At 28.6% G+C, this 12,999-nt stretch overlaps 1 protein-coding gene across 1 annotated transcript in view; it reads right to left on the bottom strand.

The window, feature by feature from the left end:
• LOC117181122 (chitinase-3-like protein 1) overlaps positions 1–10,619 on the bottom strand; it is a 27,672-nt gene extending 17,053 nt beyond the window's left edge. Inside the window, exon 1 of the mRNA XM_033373690.1 lies at positions 10,584–10,619. Within this exon, the coding sequence (XP_033229581.1) occupies positions 10,584–10,619 (36 nt within the window). The remainder of the gene's footprint in view (positions 1–10,583) is intronic.
• Between the last annotated feature and the right edge of the window lie 2,380 nt (positions 10,620–12,999).

Raw genomic sequence — 12,999 nt, 5'->3', positions numbered from 1 at the left:
AACACCCACCGTATTCACCAGATTTAGCCCCCAGTGACTTTTTCTTATTTCCAAACTTGAAAAAATGGCTCGGTGGACAGAGATTTCCAGACAGCGAAGACGCCGTTTAACTTTTCTTTACCTTGTTAGTTATGAACAATTAATAAATAAACGTAAGAGAGAATTATATTTTAAACAATTCTGTTTTCTTGTCTCTCGCGGATTTGATTCTACCTGAGCCTCTTTGTAGTATTTGAAAAAATAAGCGACACATATTAGTTTTATCTGCGAAAAACACTTAAAGGGGGTGAAACAGGTGCTCAAAGATAGTATGCCTCAAATTTCGATTGTATAATTTTGTATATATAAATATGAAGTTGTACTAAAAATGTTTCAATTTAAAGGCAAAAAATCTAGAGACAGAAATAAAGATAAACTGTTACGCTAAAGAATTTTAATAATAATAATATAATTAATTAAATAATAATATATATTTTACATACATAAAGGCAATTTCGAAGAGAAGTTTATTTTGCAGAAAGGAAAATAAAGCGCATATAATATGAATAAAAACATTACGCGGGGGTACACCACCCCTACATATCTTTAAATATGCTAAAAATTGTTAAATTCATAGGATAAAAATTTAGAAAAAATATATTTTGCACTTGAGACAAAAATAAAGTTGTGTTTTGAAAAGAAAATCAATTCACGTGGAGTTACCCCTGAACACTTTTAATTTTGTGCATGTGATAATTTATACTTTCCATGGACGAAGAAAATTGGGAAGATTGGTTTAAAGCAAAGGAAGTAAAATAGACTTCAAGCAACATGAATACAAAAATTAGGCGGGGGTAAACCACATCTCAATTTTGTATAAAATTAAAAAAGAAGCCTATAATGGAGAAAAAAGTTCGAAGAAAATATGTGTTGCACACAAAAAGCAGGATGAAGGTATTCATATATTGTTAATAAAATAAGATCAAAGAAATCATAAAAAGCAGATATAGTTTATATACGTAAATAATACGTTTAGGTCAAATTGACAATATTATGAAATTCCACATAATATATCAAAGATGTATTCTGCGAACTTTGAAAAATAATTATATTCGCCAAAAAGTGTTCAAAATATAATGTTTTCTTACACCTCTAACATCTAATTACAGCGATGTTAGTTAATTACAGTTTATATATCCGCTTTTGTACCATACTTATTTAAAAAGAATAGTATATATTGGCGAGTTTAACTAATTATGCACCAAAGACTTAAGCTTAATAATATTATTTCTTATATGTAAATTGATATCGCAATTCATCAAAATAACAGATTCAGTCAGCTACTTTATTATTGCATATTCTGTGATAAATTTTATCGTGCGAAAAAAACAAGGTGATTCATTTACAACGGATTGCATAATTTAAGAAACTTTAAAAATAATGCGCAGAAGATTTAATCATGAAGGTTAATAATGTAAAAAAATTTCAGGGAAGTTACCCTCTGCGATGCTCTTTTTTTCTTAAAAATACATAAATACATAAGTACCTTCATCCTCCTTTTTATGTGCAACACGTATCTTCTTCGCATTTTTTTGTTCGATTTTATACCTATTTTGAAATTTTATACATAATTGAGGGTGGTTTATGCCCGCTTAATTTTTGTATTTATGTTGGATAGACTCTATTTTACTTCCTTTGCTTTAAATCGATCTTCTCAATTATGTTTGTGCATGGAAAGCATATATTATCATAAACAAAAAATAAAACGTGTTTAGTGGTAACTACCGCCGTTAATTAATTTTTTTTTGAAACACAACTTCAGTTTTGCCGAAAGAGCAAAATATATTTTTTTATACTTTTTGTCCTATTAATTTAACAATTTTCAGCACATTTGAAAATATATAGGAGTGGCTTACCCCCGCGTAATTTTTACATTTATGATGAATGGACTCTTTTAGTTACGTGGTTATAAAAATAATTTCCCATTTTTTTGTGTGTATGGAAAGTAAATATTATCATTGGGAAAAATAAAAAATTTTAGGGGTGGCTACCCCCAAAATCTTTTTCTGTAATTTTTTTGGCGAAACACGTCAATTTTATTTTTGTCTCAAGTGCAAAATAGATATATTTGTTTTTGTGAATTTAAATATTTTTAGCACAACTTTCAATATATGTTGGGGTGGCTTAGCCCCTTCATTTTTCAAAAATTATGTTTAGTCATCTTTCGTCAGCAGCAAACTTTTCCAGTAGGTTTCATCGAAATCAATTTGGTTTTTATACACAAAACTATACAATCGACACTTGAGACCATTGTCCTTGAGGGGCTGCTTTACCCCCTTAAAGTTTTTGGCCGCAGATAAAAAAATTACGTATCGCTTAGTTTTAAGAGTACTACAACACATATCCGGGAGAATTAAATCGCCCAGGGAGTACCTTCCTTTTTTAGAGACGTCTTTTCTCAGCAAGGTGCTACTGCAGACAAAAAATTGAAAGTTGTTAACTACGTAGCAGAAAGAGATGTAAGATTAGTATAAGACTTTAATTTTCTTCTTACTAGAGACGAAAGTCAGAAACAATATTCGCTAAAAGTCGTAACAAAGTACCGGAAGAAATTTTCTGACTACATTAAGTCTGTTTAATCTTCATATTCATATTCATATTCTTCATATTCTTTGTTTTTTTCTCTTGTGTAAGATATCTTTTTGCTTAAATTAATATTTTCCGAATATCGTAAAAAGAGCAACAATAGTTCAATTAAAAAAGCATATTTGTTTTTAAAAAAATGATTCTGCTTCAGGCTCAATTATTATTTTTTCATAACTGAAGAGTCATAGCAAAACTAAAGATTTCAGAAAAAACAACTTTTGACGATTACTCTAAGAGAAGATAGTTATAAACACTAATAAATTGTTCAAATAAGCATTTTCGTTAACTTCCATTGTTTCTTACCTCAATAAGTGAAATGTAGACCAGAAGAAAAAAAAACGCTGCTATATGGCATTAACATAGGTGAAGATAGTTATAAACAACAGTAATTTTTTCGAACAACTATAATTTGTTTAAAAAATTACTTAGCTAAATTTAATTAATTATTATGTCAGTACAAGTGAAAAATATACAAACAGTTACAAATTTCAGAAAAAACCACAGTTTTCGGACATTAGGGAAAGAGAATATTATTAACCATAATATTAAACTGCTTAAGCCGTTACTTTTTTTAACTAAAATTAATTATTACTTCACTCTAAATGAAAATTTTACAAAACTTAAAAGTGGAAAAAAATTTGCGAATTTTAGAAAAAGCAGAAATTTCTAGCATTATTGAAAGAGAATACTATTAACAATAATAATAAATTGTTGAAATGATAATGTTTGTTAACATGAACTTGCAAAGCCCTTTTCACTAATGGGTCTTTTTGCGACCCCACAAATCATACTTATGTGGTTGGTATTTGAAAAGTAATATTTTAGTCGTATCCTAAGGTTAATTGTGAAGGGAAGTGTTCAATTAAAATCGATTCGGCTAATATTGAGGATTCTGAATGAAATTGATTAAAATGGCTTTGTTTCTTATGGGAAACACGTATTAAACTTAATGAGGCTTGTGCCACCTCTATAAGTATAATTTTTTTCACACAAAAAATGAATTTACTTCTTGGATGATTCGAACTAATTTCTGGGCGTTATTTATAGAGATTTAAAAAAAATTGGAATACCCTAATGATTACACTCTATATTGATTCGCATTGATTGCATATTGATCCATTATAATCGAAAGATGCTGAAGAATTATTATTTTTGCTGATTTTGTTGAAAGAATTAGAAGGCAATATTTTGAAAACGGAAAGACTAGGTCACGTCAAAAATGTCTCAAGATGTTCTTTTTATCGTTTCAACAGAATTAAAAATGCTACAACATCGTGTATTTTATTAAACTTTATTCATCAGAAAATATTTTGACTGCTCAAATTAGTAATTTTCTACTATTCTTGAGTGGCTCACTTTTCGCTAATCTAATGTGAAAATTTTCACTAGTAATTAGTAAAATGTTAGCAATTTTGATTCAGAGAGCAGAATTTCTTGAAAACTGAAATATACTAACTCTTCAAGCACTCGAGTCGACACTTATTCCTCTCATATGTCGTATGAAGAAAATAGATTTTTCTACATTTATTTTATTAATATCTGGTAGAAAATAAAACTTTTTACTTTTGTGACATTTTCTTCTACGGCGAGTTATTATTGAATCACTGCTTTATGAACAATATATTTTCAATAAAGAATCAATTTTCAAGTTACCAAATAAGTGCTGTCGCAATAATAAGCGATTTAGATAAAAATATTTAACCCACTGCTTATTATTCTAGAAGATTTTAATATTATGTAAACCCTGAAATGCACATGCAGGTATCAAGGCAGTGGAGTAATAATAATAAAAATAAAGGTAAAATGACCATTTATCTAAGATGATTACAAAATTAATTTTTATTTTTCATATCAGTCTGTTGCAAGATTCTTTAAATGAAAAAACGGGCAATTAATTCATAGGAAACAAAAATGTTTGTGTTTATACAAATTTAGGAATCGATAAATCTAAGATAAAGATTTAAACAAGTTTAAGTGCTGAAAAATAGCCAAATAATGGATTTTCTAATTAAGTTTGTTTGAACAATGATCAAATGTGATCGATTCATAGCAAAAAAACATCGCTTGATAACTGGCTGTAAATTTCGTTATCCGTAAATAAAATGGTGTATTATTTATGAATATATAAAATATTAAAAATTTCTTCAAACAATTTTTGTTTACAATAGTAAATTGTTAAATGGCATCTAAATGTTCACAAAATTCTGTAAGTTAGTACTTGCAGTTAATTGCATCGAAAAATTCCAGTTTGTACCTTTAAAAATAACCAAATAGTGAATTTGTTAATTAAGGTAGTTAAAACAATTATTATATTTTATTTAGTGCCCTGATATAATACTCAGGTTTTATTTTTGAACAATATGTGGTAGATTCAATAAATAAACCTAATTTATTCCATTAAAAATACCTGATATGAATATTTGTTTGTAAACATTGCTTTTACAATAACAGAGTATTTATTAAATTTTATTAATACACCTAAAAAACTCTTGTTGTCCATGAATTGTTTAAATTTAATGCGAATCAAGTGACGAATCATCGCCGATTCCCACAAAACCATTTTCATTCACTTTTTTGTTTATAACAAATTCAATAAATGTTTTAAAATTTCAATTTAATTGGACATCTTTTTTGGAGAGTTGCTTTCAGTCTTTTATTTATTTTTAATTGAATAACAGCATTTTTTCTACCGGTATACGTCATAATTCGAAATTTTTTATTTTTGTAAATAAATCACCTTGTATTAAAAAAAAGTTAAAATCGGATAATAATTGTCTTCTGAAAATCAATTTGTCCACATTTTTTTTTGCGCCGTCAGGTACAAATTTATCGCTACGATTATAGTCGACTAAGTGTCACAAGGGGATTTTTACTCGTTTAGTAACATGTTTTTTTTTAGTTCATCAAAACCATCAGTTACAATTTGTTACGCGATTACATCATCCAACTTTAAAATTGACATAAACCGATTATCCACCTTGTCATTATCACTTTGTATTGATTAAGCCCATTCTGATAACAAAAATTATTTTAACTCGCAATTTTAAACTTGTTTGCTGGCTCTTCGGAAAGTACTTTGAATATGCTTAAATGATCTGCATTGCAAATTTTCCAGACTAATTGACCCTATCGATTGGGTGTTTTTAGGGGGATATAAAGACATCAACCTCTAATATACTCAGATAATCAAAAAAATCAGTGAACCCAGAATGTGGGGCCGATTTTTTCACTTAAATTATTTGTCTTCAACACATATACTTCATCTTATCTAAATTTAAAAATTCATAAGAAGATGACTCCTCTTGGAAATAATAGCTTTTTCTATCAATAACTTCAAACTACGACTTTAAGTGTTTCCACCTGCGTGTGATGGTAGGATCTTTGATAAACACCATTTTTATCGGTTGATAAAATAAGAAGGTAAAAAATTTTGCTCATTAGATCAATAACTGGTGAATAATTTCATGAGCACGTAAAAATATTTGACTAATGTTTAACAAATTCTAAATATAATGGAAAGAGATTTTGACATAGAAGACTTTTATTACGTCTTCAGGTAGAACGATTTTCACTCAATTTTACAAATAAAAATTGAGAAATTGAGAATTAAAATCTTATCAAAGACGCTGATATTCTTTGTTATATGAGATGGTTTATTTAACCACATATATCCTATGTCATGAAGAAGATAATTCTTTGGCAGAAATATCTTGTCATTCTATTAGCAAAGTTTTGAGTAAATCCCGTGTAGAAATTTCCCCGGTTGGCCCTGATACAACAAGGTTTCTGGTCGGATCCCGGCCGGGCTACCCCTGGCTGGGTTTCATGGACAGGGACCGGGCGGGAGCCGGTCGGGCTACATTTTTCTAGAATCACGTAGTCTGGGGCCGGTCGGTTACTGGCCGGGCCAACCCTGGTTATATCCCATGGTCGGGAGCCAGCTGGGCACTGGTAAGGTTAATGTTTTTGTAGAAATTACACATTTTTTAAGAGCCGTAATATTATCAAAGAGGTAATTATGGATGCTAGATAAATTATTATTTGAAAATTATAATTTAAAGATTTATTAGATCAGTGAAACAAAAATGAGCTTTTTTAAATTCTTTTAAAATAAACATTACATTTTTTCGAATAATTTAACATTTTAAATTAAACTGTTGTCGATTCTGTTATGTGAAACAACAGATATGATACAATTTTTATAAACTTCTCTATATTCAGACAATTTTTAGCCTGTACAATTTCCAATTTACCGCCATATATAGCGCTTGCTGTGTCTGTCGTCTGCATAGACACTCAGTAATTTTTAGTTTCGCACCTGGAACAAGAATGCTCCTTGCACTCATGTCGCGTTGTCTCTTCAAAGTTCGCAAATAAAATCGAGACTCGTATTTAAATCAACCTTATTTCAGTAATTAGTTTGGATCCCCCACTTAAAGCGCGAATAATTATTATTTTTAATTAAAATATAGTCTTGTGCATACAGTTTTTACTTTCTTCCTTCCTAACCTTAAATCACCACGTGGCTTCCAAATTGCTATGAGATTCTATCATCAGGGAATAAAATTCTACTCCAATTTTCTTGCCAGAATTGGTTCACTTGATTTGACTTTTAAAGTTCAATGTAATCTTTACGATGAGCCTTAAAAGACAAAACAAGTTACCAATTTCTCGCCTGAAGCAACATTTCTTAACCGCTTTTTGGCCAGATTACCCGACCGGATCTCGGCCGATATTGAAGCCGGGATCCGACCAGTTTACCGTGACGTTATTAGCCGGATCCCGGCCGAATTCCCCGACCAGCGCCCGGCTTAAAGCGGGGCTATCCAGCTGGGACCCGGCCGGATCCCTGATTGGATTCCTACACGGGATGTATTTTTTTATCAGAAGCCACTTCTGTATATAAACGTGGCTTTAATTGTTTTGGATTTAAAATTTGGGGGAAAAAACATAGTTTTTGTACAAATTTAAAATTTTCGAGTAAAAAATAATGTATCAGTTATGGGTGTCGTTTTACTGATTATTAAATATTAAATGAAGATATAATATCATAATTTCTAACACATATTTATTTTGTAACTTAGCCAAAGTAAAGTTAAAATACAAAATTTTGATAAATTCAATTAATACATAAATGATAATCGTTTTTAATTAACCAATAGGTGGTTCTGATTTTCTGAGGTATAAATGTTAAGCCTTCTTAAATTACATTTCAGGAGGTTGCGTGAGATAAAAAGCCCTTATATTTTCATTTAAAAAACACTATCTGATGTAATAGAAATTCGAACTTATTAAAACCAAAACAGAAAGATATTTGTACATTTTTATCATAATGAGAAGATATCACGTTTATGTGAAAAGTCATAATTACAGATTTCATTAAATCTCCAGGTTTCGAGCCTTCCTGAATCTGAAAAAGGGTTTTCCGATTGAGTTTTGAGTCTTTTAAAAGCATTGTTGACATTTCTAAATATTTGAACTAATTTAGAAATATTTCAATTGTTTTCAAGAAATCAAAAATATTTCCATGGATTTCAAGGAATTTCAAAACATTTCAAGGAATTTTAACGGAATTTTATGTTTCTCAAAGATGTCAAGGATAAACTGGTGATCTCTGGAAATTAAATGAAATGAAATTTCAAGCCATTCTAAGGATTTCAAGGGATTTTAAGGTTTTTGAAGAAATGTCATGATGCTTAAGGATTTTGTTAAATCTTCAATGTTATTAAGTGATTTGAAAGATTTCTAGGAATTTTAAGAGGTTCTGCAGGATTTCATGATACATCCAAAATATTAAGGGATTTCAAGAGAACTTTGGAAATAAAATTCAAGGATTATATTAAACCTCCAACGAATTTGAGGGATTTCTACGGATATCAACAATCTAATGAAAGAAGATTAAAATTTACAGGAAATATAATTATCTCAATGATTTTGATGTATTTTACTAATTTTACGGGATTTCAACATATCCTAACGGATATTGATTTCGGTTTATTTTTATAGATTTAAAAGATATCCAGGAAATTTATAAGTTTCTTCCGCGTAAAGTGTATTTTTGCGAAGCAATTATTTTCTTGTTCTTTTATATGGGATTATGAGTGGTCCAAAATAAACTGTTTATTTAAAGTGTCTAATTTCCAAGACAGAAAGACGAATTTTCTATGGAAAACCGTCGAATTTTCAATCAAGAAGTACACAATTTCAATAACGAAATTCATGTTAAACTAAATAATTTAATGTTTAGACAAATTAATTAATTTTCAGCTTCCAAAAGGTGGGAAATTTCCCTCAATTCGTTCAATCTTGAACAAAGTAGTTGAATTTCCGTTCGAAAATTATGAATTGTAATCTAAAATATAATAGTTGATTGTTAACAATTGAATATTTTGATTTTAAATCAAATACAATTAAATTTAAGAAATAAAGACCAAGTTTTCAACGAAATAGCTGAATCCTCAACCAGAAAAGATTGATTTTTTAATGAAGCAGTTGCCATTTTAAGAAAACAAAACAAATATTTTTCATTAAATTGAAAAATTGTCTGAGAAACATAAGTTTTTGAACAAGAATGGAATAGGTAAATTTTCATCGAAAAAAACTTATTTCAAATTTATAAAAGTTAAGTTAATACACTATAGAATTTTAAAAACAAATATATGAATTTAAAAAATAAGTAAAATTTGAAGAAATGAATTTTCGGCCAAACAGTTGAATTTCGAAGGCAAGAGAACAAATTTTGTACTAAAAATTTAAATCTTCAGTCCGAAATTATAAATTGCTAACATGAATTTAATTTTCAACCTATCAATTGAAATTTTAACTCAAAAAATGAGTTCGCAACGAAATAAAGTAATTTGTATCAAAGTAGTTCAACGAAAGAGTTGAATTTTCAACCTAAAAAAATATTTTAACTAAAATTGTGCCCTATGAAAAAAAAACAGAAAAATCTAAGCCACCTTCACTGAAAAGATTGATTGAAATTTACCACAGTTGCACATATGCACGTGCGTATAGGTTTTTTTTAAAATGTGAAGGCGATAGTTGAAAAATGTAAATAAAGTGGAATTTGTCGCCTTTTAATTTTCAAAAGTTTCTATAAATTATTGACCCCCACCAACCCTCCTCTTTAACAGCCATTCGTTAAACAAAATTCATAAATAAATCCGGACAATTGCTTAGGATATCGTATTATACATTTTTTAATTAGGGAACGCTCGATTAAAGGAATTTCGATTTTTTTTGGAATTTTTACGATTACAAAAGTTTCTCTCAGGGAAATAAAAAATGTTTGATTTATTGCGTTTTAGTACATAGTTATTTTTGACTGATGTAATACAAAATTACAGTGTCTAGCATTTTAGCTTCGTTATGAACGAGTACCCCTAAAAACAAATATTTAATTCTTAAATAAAAATTCGTTGGTCAATTCTAAAATGAATTATGCTAATGAACAGAACTTACTATATTAACTTCTTTTTAATTATGTAAATGTGCCATAATAAGCATATTTTTGTAATTGTAAATGTATCAAAATTAAAAGAAACAAATGCTTAGGGTTACGAACAAAAATTGTTCTAACTAAGGCCAGAAGAGTATCTTGTGCTTAATTTAGCTTTTTTCAACTGAGGAATGGTTTCTCTGCAAACATTATTCTGATTTCAGCATTTCATTGCTCTGCCCCACTAGAAAAAAATTTCATTCAACAAAATCGTTTCGTTAAGACATTTATCTTGAATCTACTGAACTCGTTTGTTTTATTCAACTAATGATTTTTTTCTTCTGTTTTTTTTATTTCTTTATTATTTGTTCTTGACCTAACGAAATGTCTTAACTGCGTCCAACAAATTATTTATATTCTGCGAAAAAATATTTCATCCTCTTCATATTACTAAAGAATTGTTTCTTGAAATGTGTCGTTTTTTTACATATTCTCTTTGCTATGTTAAACCACTTACGTAGAAGATGTCAGCTCTTCGATCCAAATTCTGCATCACATATACTTGTACTAAAGGTCAATTGAAGAATTTATGCCAAATTCATATAAAACAATCCAACATGGTTTGAAGTTTAAGCCATTACCTTAAAAAATGCGATTGGTTTTGTCAAAAAAATAAAGTTTTTTATAATAAAAAACAATCCTTGTTAATTTTTCACTTTTTTTCTTCCAAAAAGACATTCTTGAAGGAACTTGTAGATTAAAAGAAATCGGAATGAAAAAAAAACACTTTTTGTTTAACGCTGAATAGTTCGGAAACTGTGTAATGTAGAAAATAACTCCAGAAAGAAAAAAATGTTTTTTACATGCAGAATAAGTATTTGTGAAGAAAAAATATTTTTGCGAAAACAATTGTTTTTCGTTTTTTAGCATTTTATTATTTTTTCAAAACTAATATTATTTAACTTTTATGCATAAAATAATATAGTTAAAAGTTTTATAGCTTAATAATTATATTTATAAAAGTTAGAAAATATTAATTTTAAAAAAATGGTATAAAAATGAAAAAAAACAACATTTTTTTCCGAAAATTATGTTTTCTTCACAAATACTTATTCAGCATGCAAAAAACAACAATTTTTTTTGTCTTTGGAATTTTTTTCTATAATGCATGGATTCTGAGATATTTAGCGTTGGAAGAAAGTGTTTTTTTTTTAATTTCTTAATTTGAAAATGGCTCCATAAAAATGTCATCTTGGGCATATTTTAAAGAAAATTCAAATACGTATATACACAAAACTCTCGCTTTTAGTCACCCCGTTCTTAGCCTTCCTAGACCTGCTGTCTCAACGCAGTTTTTCAGGGGAGCAGGGTGAGGGCGGTTGCGACATTATATATATATAGTCTAATTAAAAACCGGCCAGACGGCACTCAAGGTTTACGTTTTAATCCCTACGAAATCAGTTTAGGGTTATCTGAAGACAATACCCGACACTGGACTGAAAGCGAGAGTATGGTGTATTTCATTTTTTTTTAATCTACAAGTTCCTTTAAGAATGACACACGTTTTTTTTTTAGAGAGAAAAGAAATGCAAAAACAATTATAGTTTTTTTACAATAAAAAACTCAATTTTAAATTTTTTGACAAAGCCAATTGCATTTAAGAGGTAATGCCTCAAACGTTAAAAGACACGCTCATCATACCATTTTTATTGGCACTAGAAAAAAAATTTTGGCTTATTTTTATTTCTTTCTTTTAGGAATTGAAAATCATTCTCTTAGAAACAATTAATTAAAAGCAAAAAGTAAGTAATTAACTAAATCCATTATTATTTTTAATTAAGTTCTCATGAAATCTTTCAAATTTCCTAGAATTGTTCTGAATTTCTAATTCAAATGACTATTTACTTATTCTTTGGATTTTGTTTTTCACTCTATATTGTTTAAATTGCTGCGCATTCTTACAAATCTATGATTTGCTTGGATTTTTAAAAATCACTTCTTTTGAATATTATTTCCACGGATTTTCTCCAACTAATACAGTTTTATTCTACATAGGTCATAAAAAAACTTAGAGGAATTTTGTAAATTGAAAAGATGAACAACTTTTGCTTCAAACATTTTCCATGAGTTTTCATTACTCTTTTACAAAAATATCTTATCAAGTATAAAATAATATTAGAAAATTGTATTATCTTTGTTTCTTGAATTTTTAACAAAAGATAAATACCATATATTAATTTTCATAATACTATACCTTGAAGAAAATTCTGAATATTTCTCTAAAAATATTCCACAATTAAAAATGTTTAAAGGTAGCCGTTTTAAGAAAACCAATTTTTAAAATTGTCTGTAAAGCCGCCGCTGTTTTGTCATTATTAAAATTTTGTTATCCTTTTTGAATGATTCGATAGAGCAAGAATTCTATCATGAGTAAAAAAAATATAGGTAAATCTAAATGTATCTTGTTGGTCCAAACATACTCCACATAAAAAAAATTTCATATATTTGAAAATTGAAATATTAAGTTCAAAAGTTAACATATCAGTGGAGAACAGAAAATGTTCTTTCACGTCACTAGCACGTGATGACAAGCGCAACTGTTGATAATTTAACGATTTTACCATGTGTAATAATTTATTATCAAAATATACAAAATAGGTCAGAAGAAAAAAATTATTCAACTGCAAACAGCTGTAACTGTACTGTGATTTCAAGCGCTATTTTTCAATAAATAAATAAAATTGAAAAAAAGGCCCGTTGATTATTGCAACAAATTTCCAAACAAAAACCCCCGAGCGTAAGAAACACTGGGATTCTCTTGGATAATTTATTGCAATGATCAATACGAAGTTTTTGACAGTTTTGTAAATAAAATTAAAAACAAGGTACTTTTTAACGTAACCAATTTAGTTATTTGATAGCACCTGAAATTT

Source organism: Belonocnema kinseyi, chromosome 10 (genome assembly GCF_010883055.1).
Source record: "Belonocnema kinseyi isolate 2016_QV_RU_SX_M_011 chromosome 10, B_treatae_v1, whole genome shotgun sequence".
NCBI classification, from domain to species: Eukaryota; Metazoa; Arthropoda; class Insecta; order Hymenoptera; family Cynipidae; genus Belonocnema; species Belonocnema kinseyi.
This window is presented reverse-complemented; position numbering and strand designations above follow the sequence as displayed.